The sequence below is a fragment of the Diabrotica undecimpunctata genome, chromosome 2 (genome assembly GCF_040954645.1).
Source record: "Diabrotica undecimpunctata isolate CICGRU chromosome 2, icDiaUnde3, whole genome shotgun sequence".
Taxonomy (NCBI): Eukaryota; Metazoa; Arthropoda; class Insecta; order Coleoptera; family Chrysomelidae; genus Diabrotica; species Diabrotica undecimpunctata.
In genome coordinates, this window is record NC_092804.1 from 40994463 (window position 1) to 41019058 (window position 24596).

General features: G+C 32.6%; 2 protein-coding genes across 3 annotated transcripts in view; one reads left to right on the plus strand and one right to left on the minus strand.

Annotated features, from left to right (window-relative positions):
* LOC140433654 (uncharacterized) overlaps positions 1-24596 on the minus strand; it is a 549811-nt gene that overhangs the window by 3443 nt on the left and 521772 nt on the right. The gene's annotated exons all lie outside the window — the stretch shown is intronic.
* The window catches only part of LOC140434448 (uncharacterized), a 31644-nt gene continuing 10462 nt past the window's right edge, over positions 3415-24596 (plus strand). The window contains exon 1 of one of the 2 annotated variants that reach the window (XR_011950054.1): positions 3415-3568. Coding sequence is in view for 1 of the 2 variants with exons in the window: in XM_072522712.1 (XP_072378813.1) it covers positions 17549-17654 (106 nt within the window). In the remaining variant the exon portion in view is untranslated. Of the gene's footprint in view, positions 3569-17511; positions 17655-24596 lie in introns of those variants that run through there. The other variant, XM_072522712.1, reaches the window with a different exon arrangement.

Sequence of the window (24596 nt, forward strand, 5' to 3'; positions counted from 1 at the left end):
TGAAATACAGAGAGGATAAGTAATACGATATACTAGTAAAATCCAACCTAAAACTGACGGTTTAAGACGTTTTCGACTAACCCACCTTATATCTGAAGGAATACAATACCTTATAATCCTATTACGGGGGTATTTTGAATGGTTAGATATGAACGACCAGTGTCGTAGAGTATATGATTGAAACATTTTTTTGAACTAAATAAATATATTTTTTAAATTGTACTTATGTAAATTGTATTTTTTAATAAAACTTATTTATTTTATTCAAAAATAAAAAGTTTCTTGTCATTTGTAAAAGATACATTTATTTAATTAATGAAAAAGGCGCCAAATGTCGCCTGGCAAAATTTCCAATGTATTTTAAATGTATCCATTATTTTCGAATCTGGAGTAAACTAATAAATATTTTTGAAAAATTTAAACGCAGAATGAAAGATTACATTATTACTCATGGCAGAAAGTCTCTGAAAACTTCTACAGTATTTATTTTAATATGTTATGTAACAGGGGTGAAAATAAAAGAGAAAATATAGTATAATTTTTAATTGAAAATATTGCATGCAAAAGAAACTTTTTATTTATTTTAAAAAATATTTCATTCTGCTTTTAAATTTTTCAAAAATGCTTTTTAGTTTTCTCAGGATTTGAAAAAAAAAATGGATACATTTAAAACACATTGAACATTTTGACAGGCGACATTTTGCGCCTTTCCCCTTTAATACCTTACGATTACAACTACTATTACTTACCTTATATATTTACGATTAGACAACTATTCAAATTCAAAATAAATAGGATCAACTTCGGAATCCGAGTCGTGTTGAGGGTTAATAATTAGGTTAATAATCTCTACGGTCGCATCAATTATGTTATCAAGATCTCACATTTTTTGTTCTTCTTTTATTACATGTCTTACTGCATCTTTCCAGTTTTGTTTTGTAATATGTTATAGAGACTCGTATAACAATTCACGACAACTTGTATTTTATATGACGTATTTTTTCTAGCCACATAACTTTTCATTTGTGCTCAAATGAGTTAAATTGGATTTATTTCGCAGTGGTAGAGTGGAAGTCTAAAGACTGTGATGTTTCGCCTTTCTGCCATTTTGTCAACTACGTATTTCTTGAACTTAGATTTGTGTTGCCGGGCAATTTTTAAAAGTTCTGCTTTTACCATTCCATCTTCGTAAGGCAGATACTTATACCGCAGCCAGTTAAGAATATCCTGTTTCTTCCACGCATTAGTTAGAAGTCTTTCTACTAGTCGTGAATGATAAGGTGCATTATCTAATACTATAATTGAATTTTGTGGTATCTGTTCAATCATTTGCTCAAAATACTCTTTGAAAACATCAGCTGTCATCTCCTCGTCATAGTCTTTTGTGCTTTTGGAATGAAATTCCAACAAACCATGCTTAACAAATCCTTTTTCACTGCCAATGTGAGAAATTATTAATCTACTGCCTTTACCAGAAGGTGGGGAGATACCAGTAGACCAACCTTCCATAAAGGCTTGCCTGGAGCTTAATATATTTTTATCTGACCAAATTTTTTTAGAGTATGACCTGAGTTTACGCACGTTTCATCCTGGTAGAAGGGGCCTTTCTTCAGCCCGGAATTTTCGTATGAATCTTAGATAATTTCTTCTCCAACATCATCTTCTCCTCCCGGTCAATCAAAAGTGATTTTCGGTCTGATTTCTCCCACCGGAAATTTAATTCATTTAAAACTTGCCACAATTTAGTTCGTCCGATATGAGGCAAATCCGGGTCGTCTCTATCTTCTTGTAAAATTTTGTTTAGGTTTGGTATTTCTTTTTTGAAAAAAAATCCATGAATTTTCCTTCGAATACCATTTTTGGCAAATTCATCAATTTCAATAGGCTTTTTCCCTCTCTTTAAGTGTTCGTTTGTGTTTGGGTTAGCTATACCGTGTTTTTTTCTTTCTGATAGCAACCTATATAAAGTTGACTCTCCTGCGCCAGTCATGTTGGCACAACTTTCGACTATGTTGCGAACAGTGTTTGTGGGATTCTGAGAAACCAGAGCATCGTGAACATTCAGGACAATAGTCTTCTCTCTTGGTGAATAGACAGACTTACTGACTGTACGCAACAGTACCGGTGTAAAACTTGATGATGAAGCCATCACAAACAATCCAACAAAACGAGCACGAGCGAAAGGTACGTATATGTTCGTAGGTATATGGAATAAAAAATCACTCACGCACTGCATATAATTCGCAAAAGAAATAATCGAGACGCTAATTACTGCCGTAGACGCGGAAACACCGACGAGCCGTAAATTACATGCGATCAAAAACGTACTAAACAAAAAAATTGTTTTCGTTCGTAATAACTTCACCCTTTCAAGTTAAGTTTCGAATATAATTATATTATTAAAAATCTGGGGAATTCCATTTTAATTATCTTGCAACGAATAGTACCTTCGGATATGAATTCCAGGTTTTCTAGTAAAGTGATTAAACGCGAAGATTAGTATTGGAATATCGAAAGAGATAAGGTATTCTTATTTACAAAATTGTTAATGGTTAAATTCTTATTTTTATTAATATAATATAATGACCAACATTAGTCGTGAAAGTTTTAATTGTTTTTTAGCTTAATATATTAGTATTAAAATATTATCAATATTATATATAACAGTATTAAAACATTATATTATTATTTAATGAATAAACACCTTAGGAACGCCTATGATTTACGACCGTTTTATGAGTTTGAGGCATATTTCGTGCTCTCAACAATTTGTGAACGAAGAATAGCGAATTAAAATAAAATATTAATAATATTAATAAATATTAAATATATATTTACAACAGGAACATTTTTATTCTCAAAAGAGAAATAGAGAGAAAATATATCTTCTGTCTCTCTCTTACCTATATCTTACATATATAATGGTTTTGCCAATTCAATCATATATAAACACGTATTATTTTGCACTAGGAAATATCAAACATTACATCTAGAAGTGTCAAAAACACTCCCAAATTTTTTGGTATTTATTTAAATGACTAATACAGATTTATACAGTTTTTCCAGTTTTCTGCAAAAATGGTTTTAATGACTTAGAACGTTTTTGTTGACACCGATTCCTTTATTCAACAATGTTCTCAGTCAAAAATTGCATCGGTTATTTTCATATTTTTCTTTGATCACAATATGCAAATAAAGTATTTAACAACATATTTTCAAAAAAAATTTACTGATCAATTTTAATGCACTTACATAGTTTTTAAAGTAATGATAATATTACATTAGATCAGGATAATAATTATTATGACATCCCACATAATTCCTTTGTTTAAAAAATATAATTTATTTGGTAATTACTTAAGTTAAATAAATCGAAGGAAACAATAGGTTTTTATTTCCAAATGTACAATTTAATATCTATATAAAAGGTACATAGGTATACAGTAAAACGACCTAATAAAAGTTAATGTTTATTTAGTTTATACAGTTATTAGTCGTTGTAATATATTAATTATGAAAGTGATTGAGATTGTATTTTTTTGTGCAGTAATTGTAGTGGCTTATGCAGGTACATTATTTAATAAACTATTTATTAATAATATCTTTTAACAAATTAATCATTTGGCGTTGGTCATACGTTTTTATATTAACTCATTTTTTAACCTGATATCCAACTTCGTGACATAATTACTTCTTCTTCTTCTTCTTCTTCTTCTTCTTCTTCAGCCTTAAGTAATCCAACTTTGGACATAGGCCTCCCCCAAATCAATCCAGTGTCTTCTATTTTGCGCCACTTGCTTCCAGTTACGTCCTCCGATCTTCTTAATGTCATCAGCTTATCTCATTTGTGGTCTTCCTTTGCTTCTCTTTCCTAACCGTGGCCTCCACTGTTGTATTTCGTGGTTCCATCTGTTATCCTTTAGTCGGGCATTGTGTCCTGCAAAGCATTTTAATTTCTCAGCATATTTTCCTGCGTTGTTTACTTTGGTTTTGCTTCTGATCCATTTGTTTGTTTTTATGTCTATTAGTCTCACCCCGAGCATTCATCTTTCCCTCGCTCTTTGCGCCATGAGTGTCCACGTCTGTGAATCATACGTGAGTATAGGGAGGATACACTGATTGTAAATTCTGATTTTCAAATACTGTTCTATTTTAGAGCTTTTCAAGATCCAACTCAGTTTTCCAAATCCTGCCCACGCTAACCTTATTCTTCTGGTAATTTCGGCAGTTTGATTTTCTTTGTTAATTTTCATTATCTGTTCCAGGTAGATGTATTCGCTTACTATTTCTAAATTTATATCGTTCAATGTTATTTCTGGAATGTTCGGTGTATTTGTCATTATTTTTGTTTTTCCAAGTTCATCTTAAGACCTACTTTTTCCGAAGCTTAAATAGTTTCGTCATTATGGTCTGTAGTTCTTCGAAACTTGTAGCGAATATTACAATGTCATCAGCGTATCTCAGATGACTCAGTTTTCTTCCACTAACATTTACTTCCTTATCTGCCCAGTATCCACATAATATCATAACGTGATAATTTAATTATTTTGTTTATATTGTCAACGTAGAAACCAATTTTATTACAATCGCAATTGAAATTTGAAGGTTATCAATTTAATTAACCAAAATCGGAATAAACATTTTTAACTCATTTCATATTTCGTGGAGAAATATATTTTGAAATTTGTGTCTTAAACTAAATATAATCTATATGTTATAGGAAATATAATTAAAGTTAGTCCCATTTATTGTTCTTTAAATTTAAATATACCTAGATGAAGTAATAATGAAGTAATTAGTGAAATATTTAAGCCGATAACCATCTTTGGAAATTTCCAACTCTCTAAGGAAACAGTTTGTAAAGGAAAGTATGTAATTACCTATTATTATAATAAGTCTTGTAATTGGTCATAGCTGATCAGAGGAATTTTTTGTAGAGATTGCCAAATTAGTATTTATAAGAATGAAGCCACTACTAACGCGCAGAAATCTTAATTGGAAAATCAGACTATGTACCTACTATTCGATGTTACACATTTTCAATATTATTATATAAAAATCGAGGCTTTCCAACTCTATTAAACATTAAATTACTGCTGTCAAAAAAATATTTTTAATGAAAACTCATATATGTGATAATAAAACACCACAATACATCACAAAGATAAAACCCAAAAGCTTACAGGATGACTCCACAAGATACCTATTATTCCAAAAAAGAATAACCAAAAAAAGCAGAAATACATATATCACAGAAAGTGATGGAGTCGAAGAAAGCTGGGCAAAAATTAAGTCTAATATTTTAGCCTCGGCCAAGGAAGTTCTTGGTGAAAGAAACATAAATAAATATAAATCGTTCCCAAGGCGAAGAACTTAATGGTTTTGTACAGAAGTGAAGGAAAAATGTAAAGAAAAGAAAAAAGCTTACCTGAAATACATGTCAACCAAAACACAAGAGGCATACCGTAATTACAAGACAATTAGAAACGAAACACATGCACTTGTAAGAAAAATAAAAAATGACCACTGGGAATGCTTTTCGAAAAAAATGGAACATAATTTTTATGGTCTGCAAAAGGAAATATGGCGCTTCATAAGAGGTCAAATAACGGAGGTAAAGGAACTAATAGAACCAAAACACATACAAAAGGATACGTGGATTGACTACCTAAAAAAGCTATATGCCGAGGAAGAACAAACGACGCTAGAACCGGAAAGACCAGAAATTATCACAAATGAAGAACTTAATATAAATGTACAGTAAGTTCAAAAAATACCTAAAAAACCTGAAGAACAGAAAAGCAGCAGGTAGAGACAGGATACCAAACGAGGTTCTGAAATATTGTGGAGCAGCAATGACAGAAAAATTAACAACATTAATTATTTAAATTATAAAACACAATAGAATACCGGAAGAATGGAGAACGAGTAAACTAATTCTACTATTCAAAAAAGGAGATAAAAACAGCCAGAAAACTACAGAGGTATAAACTTGTTAAATACTACGCTAAAACTAACAACTACAATTTTAAAAGTGCTAATAAATCAGAGGATAAGTTTAGCAGATGAACAACAGGGTAATAAATCAGAGGATAAGTTTAGCAGATGAACAACAGGATTTTCGTAATGGAAGATGGTGTACAGATGCAATCTTCGTTATAAAGCAAATTACTGAGATATCACTAGAGTATAATAGACCAGCATTTCTGTGTCTGATTGACCTTAAGAAAGCATTTCACAGAGTTACAATCAAAGATGTAATCCATCTTCTGTATAATAGAGAAGTTACCCTAAATATTATAAAAACTATCGATAACATCTACCAAAACAACAAAATGGAAATCAGATTAGATGGACAACTTACAGAACCTATAGAAATAGGCAGCGGAATAAGACAAGGGAATTCATTGAGCTCCATGCTCTTCAATTTGATCGTGGATGAAATGATCAAAACCGGTAACAAAGGAAGAGGATACAGAATGGGAAACAAAAAAATCAAAATACTCTGTTACGCAGACGATGCAATATTGATAGCTCAAGAGGAATATAGTCTGCAAAGACTGGCCCACAGTTTGAAGAGCAAAAGAATTTAATACAACAATCTCATCTCAGAAAACTAAAACAATAGTAATCAGCAAAGAACCAACTAGATATAAAATACAAATTGATGGCATCAGTATTGAACAATTAATGGAAACAAAATACCTGGAAATTATACTGTCTAGCTATGGAGACCTAGAGAAAGAAGTGGGAGATCAAGTACAAAAAGCAAATAGACTGGCAGGATGCCTTAATAATACTATATGGCAAAACAGACACATTGACACTGAGATGAAGTTAAGAATTTATAAAGCCAGTGTAAGACCAACAATTACATAAATGCCTCAGAAACAAGATTTGACACAGCCTCAACGCAAGCTCTCAGTACTTTCATGCTAAAAACGGCAGAGATGAGAGTAATGAGAAGAATTACAGGAAATACGCTGAGAGTTCGAAATAGAAGTGAAGACATTAGAAGAAAATATAACGTACACTGTATAAATGAATGGATACAAAATAAAAAAAAGGAATAACCACATAGGCAGAATGGAGGAGACCCGTGTCGTCAAAATAGCAAGAGATAAGTCACCAACCAGCAGAAAAAGTACCAGACGACCGCGCAAAAGATGAAGTGACAACCTTCCATAGAGGTATTAATCCGCCAATGAACAAGCAGATTTACTTATAAAGAGGAAGAAGAAGAAAAAAAAGGAATTGGGAAATTGCCATACGCGAGATTCAGCATTTTCTTCACAAATGGAATCATCGTCAAAAGATGGCAGCTTGGTCAGGACTACCAAGAGCGTAGAAGGCTTTCATGATTTACTTTAATCTTTATTTTAATGTGTAAGACGTCACAACAATGCTAAACACGCTTACTGGGGATCTAGATTAATAACAGAACTAATTAAACACAACTCCAAACTTGGTTGAGTTTTGTGTCACCAAGGGAATTCCACTCGAACTTCGAACACTACCAACTTGTTTTAAATTCTCATCCACTTTCTTATCATGGTTACAATATGTACAAATAATCTTAAGAAGCAACATCCATCATTCCTAGGTAATGACTTTACGAATTAGGAAATATTTCGAAATATTGATAACAAATTGATAATAACAGAGGCTTTTGAAAAACTGCTGTTGGATAGGTTACAACTAATTCTTGCAAAACGCCAACTAAGACCAAACTATCAGTTTGAATTTAGACAACAACATCTCTGGAAGAAAGGAAATACTAATCCGCAGACTTTTTTGTATACTTCTCAAAACTTTGATAGAGTTGTGTACACTGGTCTACTCTACAAACTTAGAGAAGTCCTTCCCTTTAAATATTTCCTTATGGTTAAAAGTTCCACAGGGTAGTATTGTGGGACCTGCTCTTTACCTTATATTTACAGCCGATCTATCTACGAGCAATGATATCGTCACAGCAACGTACGCAGATGATAAAGCAATTTTAGCTTCACAATTAGACCCCAACTTTGCTTTCCAGCTACAGGCCACTTTTAACAAAATACAAATATAGCTGAGAGAGTGAAAGATAAAAGTAAATAAGATCAAGTCAATCCACATAAGATTTACTAATAGAAAAAACACATGGCCCCAGTCTCTTTAAATTAAACCCAGAGTTAGAGCAAAAAGATCCTGTTAATTATTTGGGTATGCACCTCGACAGGCAGTTAACATCGAAGAAGCATATGTTCTTGAAAAGAAAACAACTGGGCCTGAAGCTTAGCGGACTTATTGATAAATCAGTCATAAAACCGGTATGGAGTTGTGGAATCCAACTATGTGGAGAGGTTTCAATTAAGAGTCCCACTGGTCATTACAAATGCACCATAGTATGTACTTAAGCAGTGCATTATGCACGACATTTAAGTCAAAACTATCAAAGAAGAGATCACAAATTGCTTCCAAAAGTATGGTCTGCGGCTTGACAACCTAACAATCTTCCAACGAACCTCATGAGGCCACTACCAAACACAAGACTAAAGCGACACACTCACAGTGATCTTTTGTTAATTTTTGTTAAAATTAAAATATAATAGGAAATTGTAATGGGGTAACTTCTTGCGTGTTTGTGTTTGTGTGTAAGATAATTACACAATTTACTTATTGTAATATTATTACAGATTGTAAATAAATAGAAAGTTACAAAAATATTATTTAGTTGTCATTTTTGCATATTCGTCTAGGGTAAGCGATACAGTTGTTGGCCTCCATACAGTAATTGGCCGTTTCACATTTAATATGTATTATTAAGAATTTCCACTATACCGCACATCTGGCAACCCCTATTTCAACTTCGGCAATTTTCCTTGCAACCGTCGCCGAAAGAACAGTTCTCTGTTTATTGAGGTGTTCTATGTCGAAGGCTGTTGTGTATCAGTGAAATTTGTGCAATTTTTAGTGAATCAGGTAAGCGAGGAACATTTAATATCATCATTTTAACGTAATATGTAAGGCAGTACACTTGAAACAATTGTTAATTTTAAGAAACAATATAATAAACTATTAGAGGAGCTCGTATTATTATGTAAAATTTGGCGCGAATTATTTATTTATGGGGCCAATAACTAATACGTAATAAGAACATAAAATGCAGTAATTGGCCACCCGGTCAACAACTGTATTTTTACTTTTCAGTTTAACAGTACGTGCGGATAATAATTAAACATTAAATGCACATTTTAAAAAGTTTTTTTTGCAATATTTTTGTTCAGAAATTTATTTAAACAGTAGTTGGCCGGGACCAATAACTGTAATAAAACAGGGGCCAATCACTATATATGCTCTGTTTTCTATTAGCTACCTATTCACATTTACAAAATCAATGTTTTGAACAAATATATTTTTTCAATCAACGCTTTAAGTTCGTGTATACAGACGTTTACTAAATGTTTTATTTTCGTTTCAGAATGCCTAAAACGTCTGAAAACGAGAATTATGTTAAAAAATATACAGAACAAAGTTTATAAAAAGCGATCGAAGCTGTAAGAAAAGGATGGCCAAAAAGAAAGGCGTGCAGACGATATAAAGTACCAAGAGCCACTTTGCAGTTTCGACTAAGTGAAAAATTTGTGAAAAAATCACACGGTCGTCTTCCTGTCTTATCGTTTGAAGAAGAAAAACGATTAGTGGAGTGAATACTCGATTGCCACCGCAAAGGATTTCCAAGAAGATCCGAAGATATCCAAGTATCAGTAAAACAGTTCCTAGATGAATCATCTCGTGAAAATCCTTTTGTAGACAACTACCCTGGAACTGGTTTGTATAAAGCATTTATGCGACGACATCCTGAAATATCTCTAAGAAAATCAGAAGCCGTAACAAATGCATCGTCTAAAGTCAGCGAAGCTGATATTAGGAACTGGTTTAAACACATTTATTCATACTTACAAGAAAAGATGTACACAGACATTTTAAATGATCCGCAAAGGATTTTTAATGGCTACGAGACTAATTTTCAACTTTGCCCCAAAACAAAAAGGTATTGGCACCCAGGTGTGCCAAAAACGTGTACGAGGTGGACTGTGGAAAATCTAAAACTAACCTTACGGTTCTATTTACATTTAATGCTTCTGGATTAACTACTCCACCGCTAGTCATATATCCGTACAAGCGACTCCCAAGTGAAATAGCAGACTCTATTCCAGAAGGATTTACTATTACCTGCAGTGATTCAGGCTGGATGAAGACTGAAATCTTTTTTGGATACATAGCTAATTGTTTTTACCCTTTTGTCAAGAAACAAAATATAAAATTTCCAATTATTTTATACGTTGATGGGCATAAAACCCATTTGGATAAAAAATTAAGCGATCTTTGTGCAAAACTTAAAATAATTCTAATTGCACTTTATCCAAATGCTACTCGTGTTCTTCAACCAGCTGATGTGTCAACATTTAAGCCCCTAAAAGATGGTTGGAGAAAAGGAGTCATAGCCTGGCGTAGAACTCATCCCGACGCAGATCTAACCAAAAAGGAATTTGCGCCTTTGCTCAAGTCTGTTCTGGATAAAACAATAAAGCCTGAGATAATTGTTAATGGTTTCAGAGCTTGTGGACTTTACCCCTGGGATCCTAATTTAATTGACTTTTCAAAGTGTTTAGGAAAAAATAAGGTTGAGGAAAATATCAACAGTAAAACTGATGAAATAAACAGTATAGGAACTTTTGACAGGAAGAAGTTTGAAGAAATAGTGGGCAAACAAATAATAGATTCATTTAAATTGGGACCTATTTTGGATCCGGATAGTGATCGTTTTATTATTTACAAACTGTGGAAACAATTTAATTTAGAAGTTTCTCGGACACATCCTCCTGAAAACAATGACGATGTTTCATATGATGAGATGTGGAGTATACGGGATAATGCTGTGATTGCTAATAACAGTCAACTTATGCCAAATTCCGACAAAATATTAATAGAAGTGATAGAGCAACAAGAAATTCCACAAGACGATAACATCATAGATATAATGAATATTCCTATTATATTTAAAAGTGATGAACTAGAAACCTCTAATACAGTACCTGAACCGGATGGTACAATTGCTAATTATTTACAATATTTTAATACACCAGAAAGGAAAGGTGTGAAACAGACCGATAGATCATCTTTTATACTTTCTTCAACAATGTGGAGAGAAACCCAGGACAACAAAGAAAAAGAAAAACAAAGAAAAATCGAGGAACAAAAAAACAAAAGACGAGAAAGAGAAAATAATAAACAGAAGAGAGAAGCCGAAAAACAAGAAAACAAAAGCCGAGAAAGAGAAAATAAGAAAAAGAAGAGAGAAGCTGAAAAACTTGATAAAGAAAATCAAAAGTTTAAAAAACAGAAACAAAACAAAATACAAAAAAATAAAAGAAAGATGAAAAATGATCTAAATGAAAGCAGTAAAGTTCACATTTTATCAGATATTAAAATTAACAAAGATCTGTGTTCTGAACTAAGTAAAATTGACAAAATAAAAAGAATCTTGTCTTTTGATTCTGTGGAATCTAGCATATCCAAAATTGCGACTCCAAATGTAAATTTATTATCTTATCAGTCTTTTGACAACGAGCCTTTAAATAGTGGTTTGTGTTTTTCATGTGTACTTAATATAAATTTGACATTACTTGGTATCAAATGTAATTCTTGTACTAGGTCTTATCACCTTAAATGTATCGAGAAACATGCGTTGCACAAATCAAACGTTAATATTTTTACATGCAAAACTTGTTTAAATAATGCTAAAGATATAAAAAAATTTACCTTTTTAATTTAAGTCATTAACAGGATACTCTGAAACTTTAAGCTTACCGCACGTAGATAGGTAGGTATAACAGTATACCTACTTCATCTTCGATTTAAAAAACTAGGGTTAAAAAAAAAGAAAGTTAGGGTTTAATTCATTTTAGTTAGGTGTGTAAAATTTTTTAAGAATTTCATTTATTCTGTTTAGCTTTGGTATCGATAATATTATAATAAAACTTCAATAATTAGACATTTTGTTTAGATTTTCTTCAACTTAACAATTATATCGATAGGGCCAATAACTATAATATTTGGTGGCCAATAACTATATTTATGGGGCCAATAACTGTCAAACATGCATTACTTTATAAAAGATGTTTTTTCTATTTTATAAATGAAAATCAAAAATAAGCGACATGAGATGTAGAAACTATATAAACTTGTCTAGAGTTTGATCTAATATTTTTGTTGCTAAACAATAAAATTATACTTTTTATAGCTTCTTTAAGAGAAAGAATGCCTTAAGAGGCCAAAAACTATATCGCTTACCCTACATCCAGTAATGCAGTAATGCTACATTTGCTAAAAAACTAAATGCTGACATTTATGAATTATACTGTTACGAATAGTTGCAGTTACGAACCATCGATGTTACGAATTCACGGCGTTACGATTGTCCGTTACCATATGTGGGGTTACGAACTGTCGCAATAATATTTGTCATGAAACCATCTTACTTACAAAAATAATTAGTAAATGATGGAATGTGAGTTGTAGCATAGAGCAAATTAAGGTAAACCTATAAGTTATTGACACAGTTAAAGCGAATACATTTGTTTAGGTGGTACTTTGTAATGTTGTTAATAACATTGAATATTTATATAATTAAAACGCAGATTTTTTCACAAAAATCACAGCTTTATTTTATTTGGGACACAAAACTATTTTTTTGACAAATTGACATATTTATTAATTTTGAAAAAATCTATATTTTCACTACTTATAAAAATTAAATTGTTTATTAAAAAGAAAATAAATTTAAATTAAAAAATATTTTAGTAGGTATAGTATATTATATAATAGTTTTAAGAGGCTTCAAATATATCTGGGTATCTTCTTCTCATTGCGCCGTCTCTTTTCGAAGGTTGGCGATCCAAATGGCAATTTTAGTTTTGGAAACTGCTGCGCGAAAGATCTCTGCGGATGAGCGGTCGAACCATCTCCTCAGGTCTTTCAGAAACGAGTTCTGGCGTCTTCCTACTGATCTTTTGCCCTGTACTTTTCCTTCCAGTATAACTTGAAGTAATTCATATCTTTCGCCTCTCAGCACATGACCCAAGTATTGCATTTTCCTCTCTTTGATTATTCTTAGTAATTCTTTTTGTTTACACATGCGACGAAGTACCTCAACATTAGTAACTCTTTGTACCCATGGAATTCTCAACATTCGTTTGTATATATACATCTCAAAGGCATCTATTCTTTTTTCTATTTCAGAGTCCATTGTCCAACTTTCACAGCCATACAGTAAGACAGAAAAAACGTAACATCTGGTCATTCGGATTCTAAGCTGTAGACTAAGGTCTGATCTTGTAAAAAATGTTTTAATGCTCATGAATGTTTTCATTCCTTGTTCGATTCATGATAGGATTTCTTTTTTTGGATTACACTGACTATTGATATTTGTTCCCAAATATTTTATGGAATTTACCTGTTCTATTATTTGACCCTTGGCATACACGTGTACGTTTATTGGTGTCTTTGAAAATACTAAAGTTTTAGTTTTGGAAACGTTTAGATGTAAACCGAACATTTCGCTGTGGTGAACTACCGCATTTATTATATTTTGTAGTTCTTGTGCGTTGCTTGCTATTAAGACGGTATCATCAGCATATCTGATGTTGTCTATGCTGATTCCGTTAATCTTAATTCCGCCTTGGACCTCGTCTAATGCTTCTCTGAATATAAACTCCGAATACAAATTAAAGAGTAGCGGTGATAAGACGCAACCCTGTCTCATTCCTCGTCGGATTTGTATGTCTTCGGATGTTGTGTGCTCTATTTCAATTGTTGCCGTTTGGTGCCAGTATAGTTCTGAGATAAGTCGCTAGTCTTGTTCGTCAACTCCAGTTGTTCTCAGAATTGCGATCATCTTTTGATGGTTAACGCAGTCAAATGCTTTTCGGTAGTCAATAAAACATGCATATACATCTACATTCATGTCTCTGCATCGTTGCGTTAACACATTTAAAGCAAAAAGAGCCTCTCGTGTTCCCAATCCGTTTCGAAATCCGAATTGAGTGTCACTCATCTGGAACTCGCACTTCTTGTAAATTCGTGTATGGATAATTCTGAGAAAAGTTTTAAGGACATGAGACATCAAGCTTAATATTCGATAATCATCGCATTGTGAGGAATTCGATTTTTTTGGTAATGCTACGAATGTTGATTTTAGCCAGTCTGTTGGTATTTTACCTGTGTCATATATCTTATTAAATACTGCTGCTAGTTTAAGTATTTCGACATTGATATCGTCTGGACCGGTGGCTTTTCCACCTTTCTGAGATTTTACTGCATGAATCACTTCTTCTTTGGTTATTTCTGGACCTTTTTCATTTATTCGATTATCTGTGGATGGTGGAGAACAAGGTCTATCGTCGTCAAAAAGAGTTTGTATGTATTCTTTCCATCTCTCTAGTTTGTCTTCTGTACCCATAATTATTTCGTTATTATCATTTTTTAATATTGTTGCTTGTCTGTTTTTGTGTCTACCTGTCATTTCTTTTACTTTTTTATGAATATTAAATTTTTATGTTTTCGTCTTACGTCCATGAGGTCCATGATCTCTTGCGTTATCTTCTTCTCTTCTTCTACGGCACTACAGCCCAAAATGAGCCTTGGCCTCCTTTATTTTTTGCCTCCACCCTTGTCTGTGTGTGGCTGCTCTTCTCCATACACGGACTCCTAAAAATGCTTGTGCGTCGCTGCTTACTGTGTCTTCCCAGCGCTTTCTTGGCTTTCCAACTGGTCTCTTTCCCTGCATTCTGGCGTTCAGTGCTCGTTTTGGTAGCCTATCCTCTCCCATTCGTATCACATGTCCGGCCCATTGCAATCTTTGTATTCTAATGAAGTCTGACAGGGGTGTTTCCTTATACAGTTGATGGAGCTCGTTGTTATATCGAATTCTGAAGATTCCGTTTTCCCTCACAGGTCCTAGTATTCTCCTCAGTACTTTTCTTTCGAATGTGTCGAGTTTGTTTTTGGATGTTTCTTTCAGGACCCATGCTTCGCTGCCATAACATGCTATTGGCCGAATTAAAGTTTTATAGATTCTCATCTTTGTATTTCGGTGGGCACTTTTAGACCGAAATATATGGGAGAGGGCAAAATAAGCTTTGTTTGCCTGCGTTATCCTTTTTCGTATTTCTCCATCCTCTGCTCCATCAGCATATATTTCTACTCCCAGGTATGTAAACTTTCCAACCGTTTCAATGTCATCTTCATGCATAATGTTTTGTGGGATTATATTTCTTCTCGTCTGTACCATTATTTTTGTTTTTTCTGTGTTAATTTCCAGACCTAGCCTTTTCGTTTGTGTTTTTAACTCTGCGTATGCTTTCTGTGCTCCCTGTGCTCTTGCGTTATCCATTCTTATTTTTTGTTGTGTTTTATGAACCCGATGTCTTCTTCTTGTATCTTTGTTATTTTTGTTTTTATAGCAGTCCATGTTACTTCAATGTCTGTCTGTACCAAGTTTTCGATCGTTTTTATTTCTTCATCAAGCTTGATATCTGGGTATACATCAGGCTTTCTACTTCTTCTTTTTTTTCTTTTTTATATGTAGACATGACTGTCTGTTTTTCAATGTACCTACCTCCAGTAATTTGTCGCTCCATCGTTTTCGTGATCTTTCTACTGACCGTCTTCATAGTAGGAATCGTCTCTTGCCGTCTTTGCTACTCTATTTGTTGTCATTCGGCTCATATAATCGTTCCATTCTACTCTTCTATTTCTTATTTAGTTCTTGATGTGCTCCACCTTGCATCTACGTCGTATGTCTGTACTTCTAGCTCTTTCCCATAGTGCCTTACTATCAATTTTTTAAGTGTTTTCATATCTGCTGTTTCTATCATCCTTTTTGTCCTCTCTGTGTCAGGTTGTGTTTCTGCCGCGTATGTCATTATTGGTTTGATGACTGTTTTGTAAATCCCGCCTTTCATTTCTTTCCCGATATTTTTATTTCTACCTGTTGTTTCGTTCAGGCAGCCTGCGGCTCTGTTTGCTATATTTAGTTAATTTTCCACTTTAGTTTCGAGCTTTCGGTAGCTAAATAATGTGATGGCTAGATATTTAAACTACATCACTTGTTCTTTCATCTGACCTTTCAGCTCCAATTTACATCTTAGTAAATTTGCTGTTGTAACCATGCATTTTGTCTTTTTTGGTGAAATTAACTTGTTAAATTTATTGGTGCAGCATATGTTGTAAATCGTTTTCACTTTGAGAGGGTAGTATTGCGTCGTCGGCATAGCAGATTATTTTGTTAATTTTCTCTTATTTGATCTGGTAACTTTTTTGTTTCTTACTTTTTTTATTATTTAGAATAAACAATAGAGGACTCAGGGAATCTCCCTGTCTTAACCCATTGCCAGCTTCAATAGTGTAGATGAGTTCTTCTTTCACTTTTACTTTTATTGTGTTCTTTTGGTAAATATTTCTGATAGTTTTTATTATTCCTAGAGTTATCTCTCTTTGCATACAATAAGTGGATAACGTTCTTTAATTTGACCCGGTCAAATGCCTTCTTAAGGTTAAGGAAACATAGATATGTGGTTTGTTGTATTTTACATCAGGCTTTGAAAAACTATATTTTAGCCTAAAATAGCCTTTATCTTCTAAAGGTTCAATTTTAGGAGTCTGTAATTTACCGATTAAATCTAAAAATTTTATAGTTGAAAACGTAAGTTTTCCTTTTCCCCACAAAAACCTAACAAGTAGATAGTCAGGTTCTGAAACTGTTTGCTTGTGACACGATTAAGTTAAAAATTGTTTTTATGGGATTACGTCACAATTTATTGTAATGAAAGTTACATGTTTAACTGAAATTGTGACGTTTCATTTTCCACTCCGGAAATCGTTTCCAAAAAATAAGATTCTGTTAAAAAGGGTGTACAGCCGCCAAAGTTGTTGTGTAGGTTAGGTCTTTTCAAAATTAAAAGTTGGCTAAATTTAGGTTAACGATGTTGAAGGCAACAGCCATGATTTGGCTGAAAAGCTGTGAGATTGGATAGTTTGCCCTCTATGGAACTTCATTTAGTAGAACTCTTTTGAACGTCTTGAACAAGTAATACAAAATAGAGGCAAATCTAAAATTCTTTGTATACGCCAAATCTTTCCATGATTTTAAGAGAGTCAGTTCATGAGTCAAAAATTGCATCGGTTATTTTCATATTATCCTTTGATCATCATATGCAAATAAAGTTTTAAACGACATATTTTCAAAAAAAATACTGATAAATTTTAATTCACTTTTGTAGTTACATAGTTTTGAAAGTAATGATGATATTACATTAGATCAGGATAATAATCATTATGACATCCCACATAACCCTTTTGTTTTATGAATTTAATTTAATTGGTAATTACTTAAGATAAATAAATCGATGGAAACAATGGTTTTTTATTTCTAAATGTTCAATTTAATATTTCATTATAAAAGTAACACAGTAGTTTATTGTAGTATATTATAGCAAACAGTAAAATGACTGTTTATTTTGTTAATATAGATATCATTCGTTGTAATATATTAATAATGAAAGTGATTGAGATTATATTTTTGTGTTCAGTTATTGTAGTGGCTTATGCAGGTACATTATTTAATAAACTATTTATTAATTATATCTTTTAACGTTGGTCATACGATTTTTTATTTCCTCATTTTTTAACCGGATACCTAATTTCATGACATAGAGTAACGTGATAATTGCACAATGGTAACAGATAATTCGTAACGCCGTCAATAATTGGTAACGACATTTCGTAAAATAGACAGTTCGTAACTACAACTATTCGGAAAGGTATAATAGGTATAATTCGTAATGTTAAAATTTAATTATTTTATTTATATTGTTAACGATTGCCAGATTAGCATTTTTAAGAATGAAGCCACTCCTAATGCGAAGAAATCTTAATTGGAAAATCAGACTATACTCCAAATTCAATAGGATTGTCAGGGCAGACATTTTGTAGTTCGTAAACACTTGATAGTAAGCGGCTATATATTTATTTATTTATTAGCACACAAATTTACTTCTCGAATTTTCATTTTTGGCGGTTACATCTTATATAAGTCCGAACTGGATAAAGTATACTCGCTTTGTTGCGAAATTTATTATTTAGTACCGCGTGCAGCTTATCAGTGTCGTTAAGGTGTACCTGAATGTCAAGAAAGGGACAGACGGACATTGTTGTCTTTTTCGAAAATAATATTCTTATTGCACTACGGCAACATTGCTAAAACTCGACGGCAAATAGTGAAAATAAATATTAAAATCAGGTAGTCAGAATTATTACATGAGCGCACAGTTGGGTATTATGGCATCAAAACCAACTTGCAGTACATCTGTTGATAAACCGGATAAAAGGAGGTGGTTATCTGTAAAAGAAAAACAAATGATCAAATCTGTTTATGAGGGATTACGTAAAAGATATCAAGATATGTTTATATAGGACGGCGCGGCATTGTCTGGCGATTTAACGAAAGTATCGGCTCGTATGGTTTTTCGAATAATTCAAGGTAATTAACCACTTCAAAAACCTATTCATAAAGAACGTACAAAAAGTTCATGGATTTTATCTTAGGAACGAAATGCCCACGTTAAATGCTATTCAACGAGAAATTAATGCAGACGCAGATGATACTTTAAATAAAATATCCATGCGGATATTACAAAGAACATTATGTGAAATGGATTTTAGGTATGTAAAGAGAAGTCGGAAAAGTTTTTTAATCGAGAGAGACGAACTAGTGATATGGCGGAGACAATATTTACAAAAAATTCGTGATTTTAGATGTCTTGGGACGTAAAATTTATTATCTGGACGAGACGTGGTTAAATGAGGGTTATACGAAATCCTAATTATGGCAAGACTTAAATATTAAAAGTTCATGACAGGCTTTTCATAAGGGACTTTCAACCGGCTTAAAAGCACCTTCGGGCAAAGAAAGACGCCGCAATATTATGTACATAGGAAGTGATTCAGGTTTCTCGAAAGGCAGATAGATTTTAATGAATACATGAAAAAAAGTTTAATTACTTGATGTAGTGTGGAAACATAAGACTTCCTACATCAAGTTTGCAGTAGACGAAATGGCACGTGAGCATGGCATCACCGTGTTAAGGATTCCACCGTATCATTGTGAATTGAATTCTATCAAACTGATAATATGGCACATATTAAAAATGAGAAAGCGCAAAAAAACATACCCTTTAAATTAAAAGATGTCAAATTATTATTAGAACAAACCATACAAAATGTAACCGCTTCCAACTGGCAGTCATGCATTAAACACGCACAGAAAGAAAAAGATAAAATCTGGAACGTAAACACGCGTGTTGATGTTATTGTCGAATCCATTCTTATTACTCCAGGAGAAGACAGTAGTGATGTTAAATTAAATGGTAAAATAATATAATAGTTATTTATTGTACAAGACGATAAAATTGTACTTTATCTTCGAGAGCGTTTTTTAGCGTCGAGGCGTCAGTCGATACGCTAATTATGCTCGAGAAGATAATGCGATTTTATCGTCGTGTGCAATACAACATTTTTTTCTAGAGCAAGACTTCAAGTTCAGGTGAAAAATAGAATTTCAAAGAAAATTGTAATTTTTATCACAAAAATCGCAATTGTGTTGCTCCTTTGCTAGGGATATGAATTACTCTGTCAACAAATGAAGTGTATACTTGGCGGACCAGAAAATCAATCCAGTACCTCGAATCGAGTGTTTAAGCAAACGAGTACAAGTTGTGATGCTCCAAAAATAGATATTTCTAATAATGTTAATTGTAAAATTTCAGTTGTTTTTAATCCTTAATGTTTGAATTGTAAATTTTATTGAATAAAAAAAAGTTAAAACATTTTATCTACTCTTGCTGTTAAAGTGTCACTTTATCTACCCTTGCGGTTAAAGTGATACTTTATCTACTCAAAACAGTTGTTATAGCAACATTTTCACATTAGCTATGAAAAATAATAATATTAATGGAATTGAATGGTAAAGTGAATCAGCATAAAAAGATTTATTTTTAATAATAACTAATATACTTAGTTCTAGTAAATTTGTTTTTCGTTGCTGTTGTTGTTTTGTCATTTCCTTCTCCTACGAGGTTATATTATTGGAAGTACTTACCTAATAACTTTATTATTATTATGGCAAATTTGTTTCTCAAAATTAAGGTATACATTAGGCTGCTGAGACAGTCATATTATTATTTTCTGTAAAGCAGTTGGTGGTTACATTTGAATATAAATTTTATTTTAAAAATATCAATGATTTCCCTTATTTTAAAAATCTACACGCCACCATTAAACTACACTCGTCTCTCGTTTCGTGCCCTCTTGAGTCTATCATTTTAAAGTGATACACTGACAATCCTATTGAATTTGGACTATTCGATGTTATATATTCTCAATATTATTATATGAAAATCAAGGCTTTCCAACTCTATTAAACATTAAATTACTGCTATCAAAAAAATATTTTTAATGAAAACACATATATGTGATAACAAAACACCAGAATACACCACAAAGATCAAAGTCAAAAGCTTACAGGATGACTCCACAAGATACATATTTCAAAAAAGAATAACCGACAAAAGCAGAAGTTTGGCTGAAAAACCTGTGAGGGTGAATTGTTTGCCCTCTATGAAACTTTAAATAAGTTCATTTAGTATAACTCTTTTGAACGTCTTGAAGAAGTAATACAAAAGAGAGGCAAGTCTAAAAGTTTTTGTATACGCCAAATCCTTCCATGATTTTAAGAGAGTCAATTCATCATTACTACAATCCACTCTTTAAATTACCAAAATAAGCGGAGCTGCATACAGTAGAGTTAAGACCCGTTTACACGGGTAGAGTAATGATGCAAGGACTTGGTAGAGTAGAGTAATTCTACCCGTAAAAACGCTCAGCGCAGTAGAGTAGCAAGTAGAGTGCATAGTACGTGGTAAAGTAGAGTGACTAGCAACATGTGGCAAAGTAACTCTACTCTACTACCACCACCACCACCACCACCAAAATATCCACTCGCCTGCGCACTCTACCCGTGAAACGCGGTCAATTCTGGTAAAGTAGAGTAGGTAGGAGAGTGCATAGGGACGCTGTCATTCCGTCTGGAGTTGTGTTTTGTGTAAATAGTGAAAATGAAGTTCACCGAAGATGAACTTTATTTCACTTTCACTTTAAAACTTGTAGAGATGTATGGCGAATACCAGTGTTTATGGAATTTAGGTAGTGTACACTACAGAAATAAAAGTAGGAGGCAAGCTGCGGAGGATGAAATCGTCGAAAGAATGGCAAAAGGGGGCTTTGGAGTAAACGAGCTCAAGCAAAAAATTAAGAATATAAGGTGCACTTATAATCAAGAGTGTTTAAAAATACAAAAATCAAAAAAATCGGGTTCAGGTTCAGCCGATGTATACGTTCCGAAAGTGAAATGGTTCACTCCTATGGAAGCAATTATAAAAGGTGCAAAAAGAAACAAGAAAACTGAAGGCTCACGGGCAAGTTACAGGTTTTTATTACTTGTTAATAAAAAATACAAAAGAAATAAAAAATGTATTCTTATCAAGAAAAAAGAGCTGAGGCCCCGCGTGTATTCCTTCTTTTAAGCCACTCTCTCATCCACTCTTTTCTTTGTTACAAAGCGACCTCAGTTACAAATGCATTTGCAACAGTAGCTAAACAATTTTGAATCAATTTTCTTTTTCTTGAATTCATTTTGTACTAAACAAACACCTACTCCACAGTATACTAGCATAAGTACTATACTTGTAACTCTCCTCGTGTGAATGGTATCAAGCCATTTTTGGTAGAGTAGCGAGTAGAGTCGACTCTACTCGCTACTCTACTCTCGTTACAACTCTACTCGTGTAGACAAGTCTTTAGGGTGGAATATGTGAAGTAAAAGGACGCAGAAATTAATTGACAGAATTGTATTGTATTATAACCTTTATAACTTGGGGTTATAAGGTTATTTATTTTGGTAATAAATATAAAGGACTGGATTGGCGAAAGAAAGGAAAAAAAAAGAAAGAAAGATAAATAAAAACCAGGCTTAACAATTTAATCAAACGAGAGATAAAGAAAATGGAGAAAAATTAGAGGCAAGTGATATTAATTGGAAGGGAATTTACGTGACCGGATGGTCAAGCTGGTTAACTAAAAGTTAGTGAGTGAGAAAGAGATAGAGTAAGATAAGAAGATGAGACGTAGATATTCGGGGAATGGAGATCGGCTGGCTTTTCGTGCCATGTTATAATAAAATGGATGATGATAAAGAAACAACTGATAAAAACCGAAGATCACTGAGGATGAAAATTGGTGATGATGAATATAAGTAAATAAAAGGATGTACGTTTTAAAGAGTTCCAACTAAATAGTAATAATATAAGTAAGTATCAACTAATAACTATTTTCGCGCAAAATATTACATACTTTTTGTAATTTTTCTCTTTTTATACTTTTAAAATGTGAAGAAAAACACAAAAAATGCCAAAAAAATAAAATGTTTTAAATCTTTACGGTAATATCTACTAGTAAATTAACCAACATTTCATATTAATTATTGAAGGAATACTGTCGCAACTTTCAGTTCTACAATTTACGGCTAATGGTTATTAATAACATCGTACTTACTCCTAATAACATGTAACATGCGACAGTATTTTACCAAGTTTGAAAATTTATTAACGTCGTAATGTCCATTATCATTAAATGCAATGTAAATTGACTTACGGCAGAATTTTACTTGTAAAGGTTAAAAAATGATGAAAATAGTTTCAATAATGAAAACTCTATTTTTAGTACTTCAACAATATTCTGCTTGGAGTGCGATAATATAAAGGTAAATATTTAATAGAACAACGTGGCCGTGCTAGTGGAGCTAATTTTTATAAAAATAGAACAGAGAAATTAGCAAGTAAAATGCAAAATTTTCTAATAACTAAACGTCATTTTTTTACTTATAAACACTATATAAACAATTTGTTAAAAACATAGTTATTTAATTTCAAATACTAAAGGTAACAGGCAAATTATATGGAAAAGTGACAAAATTTTAATGAAAAAAATCCTTTAAAATGCGAGTTTGTAAAAATATTGTTATTAATTTGTTTATACAAAAATAGCTTCAAAAGTCAATTTTTAAAAAAATTATCATTAACTCTTAAAACTACACCAAAGCTTTAATTTCGGATGATATTAGGGACAATATATCACATGTATTCAGCTATAAATTTTCACATAAAAGTTAACCCTCCGTTATAGTTTATTTTTATGAACGAGAGAGTAATTAGCATAATTTTAACTGGTAGCTCCGGCCACTCCATGGGCGTGCTCAAGACTAATTGAAAAATTACTTTGAATAATTGTAAAAAATCAATGAATTATTTCAGTGTTATAAAGTGTTATGTGTATGTAAACAAAAGTGACCTCTTTTATCACACACTATATTAGAACTGACTGGCCTACATTAAAAAGGGTTTTAAAAAATTCACATTTTTTTTAATTTTTAAAAATTACAAAAGAGAAAAAGAGTTTTTAAAACCGTCTAAGGTATGTTAAATAGATGAATAAAAATATTAATATAAAACTTACAGCTACTTGTTACAAATCCAAATCAGATTCAGAAGATGAACTTTCAGAACCAAGATTTATAATAACTGGCTCGATCATTTTATCATTAATATTGTCCAGCTTCCACATTTTTTCCTCTTCTTTAATAGTGTGATTTACTGCCTTTTTCCAGTTTTCAGGTTTTACATTATTTACGGCCTCCAAAAACAACTGTTTAACATCATGAATTTTAAAAGTGGTATTTTTTCTTGACACTTCACTCTTTATCTGTGCCCATACCAGTTCAATTGGGTTTAATTCACAATGATATGGTGGGGATCTAAGTACTGTCATTCCACGATTTTTGGCAATTTCATCAATTTCGTATTTTTTAAATTTTTCTTTATGAAGGGCACACAACGAATAAAGTTCTTTTCTTATAGATCCGGGATGGTACGTAATATTTTTTGAACTCAGCCAATTCTGCAAGTCTTTTTTTAACCACTTGGTTGTGGGCAGTCCTTCTATAAGTCTGGAGTGATAACTTGCATTATCCATTACTATTACACAGTTCTTATGAAGAAGATCTATCATTTGTTCGAACCATTCTTGAAAGACATCAGCGTTCATGTCTTCATGGTAGTCACCGGTACGAGTTGATTCAGAAGTTAATAAACCACCTTCAACAAAACCGTCTGAACTGCCAATGTGTACTATTATCAGCCTGCGTCCCTTTCCTGATGGTGGGTTTAAACCAGTAGATAAGTTATTTACAAAAGCGTGCCTTTGACTTGTAACAGTTTTATCCTGCCAAAATTTATTTGGTATATGACCCTCGTTGATCCATGTTTCATCACGATAAAATATTTTTCTTTTTTGGTTTCTCATTTCCTTTATGATTCTTAGAAAATGTCTTCTTCATATGACAATATCGCTTCTTTCTAATAAAATAGACTTTCTGGGATTCT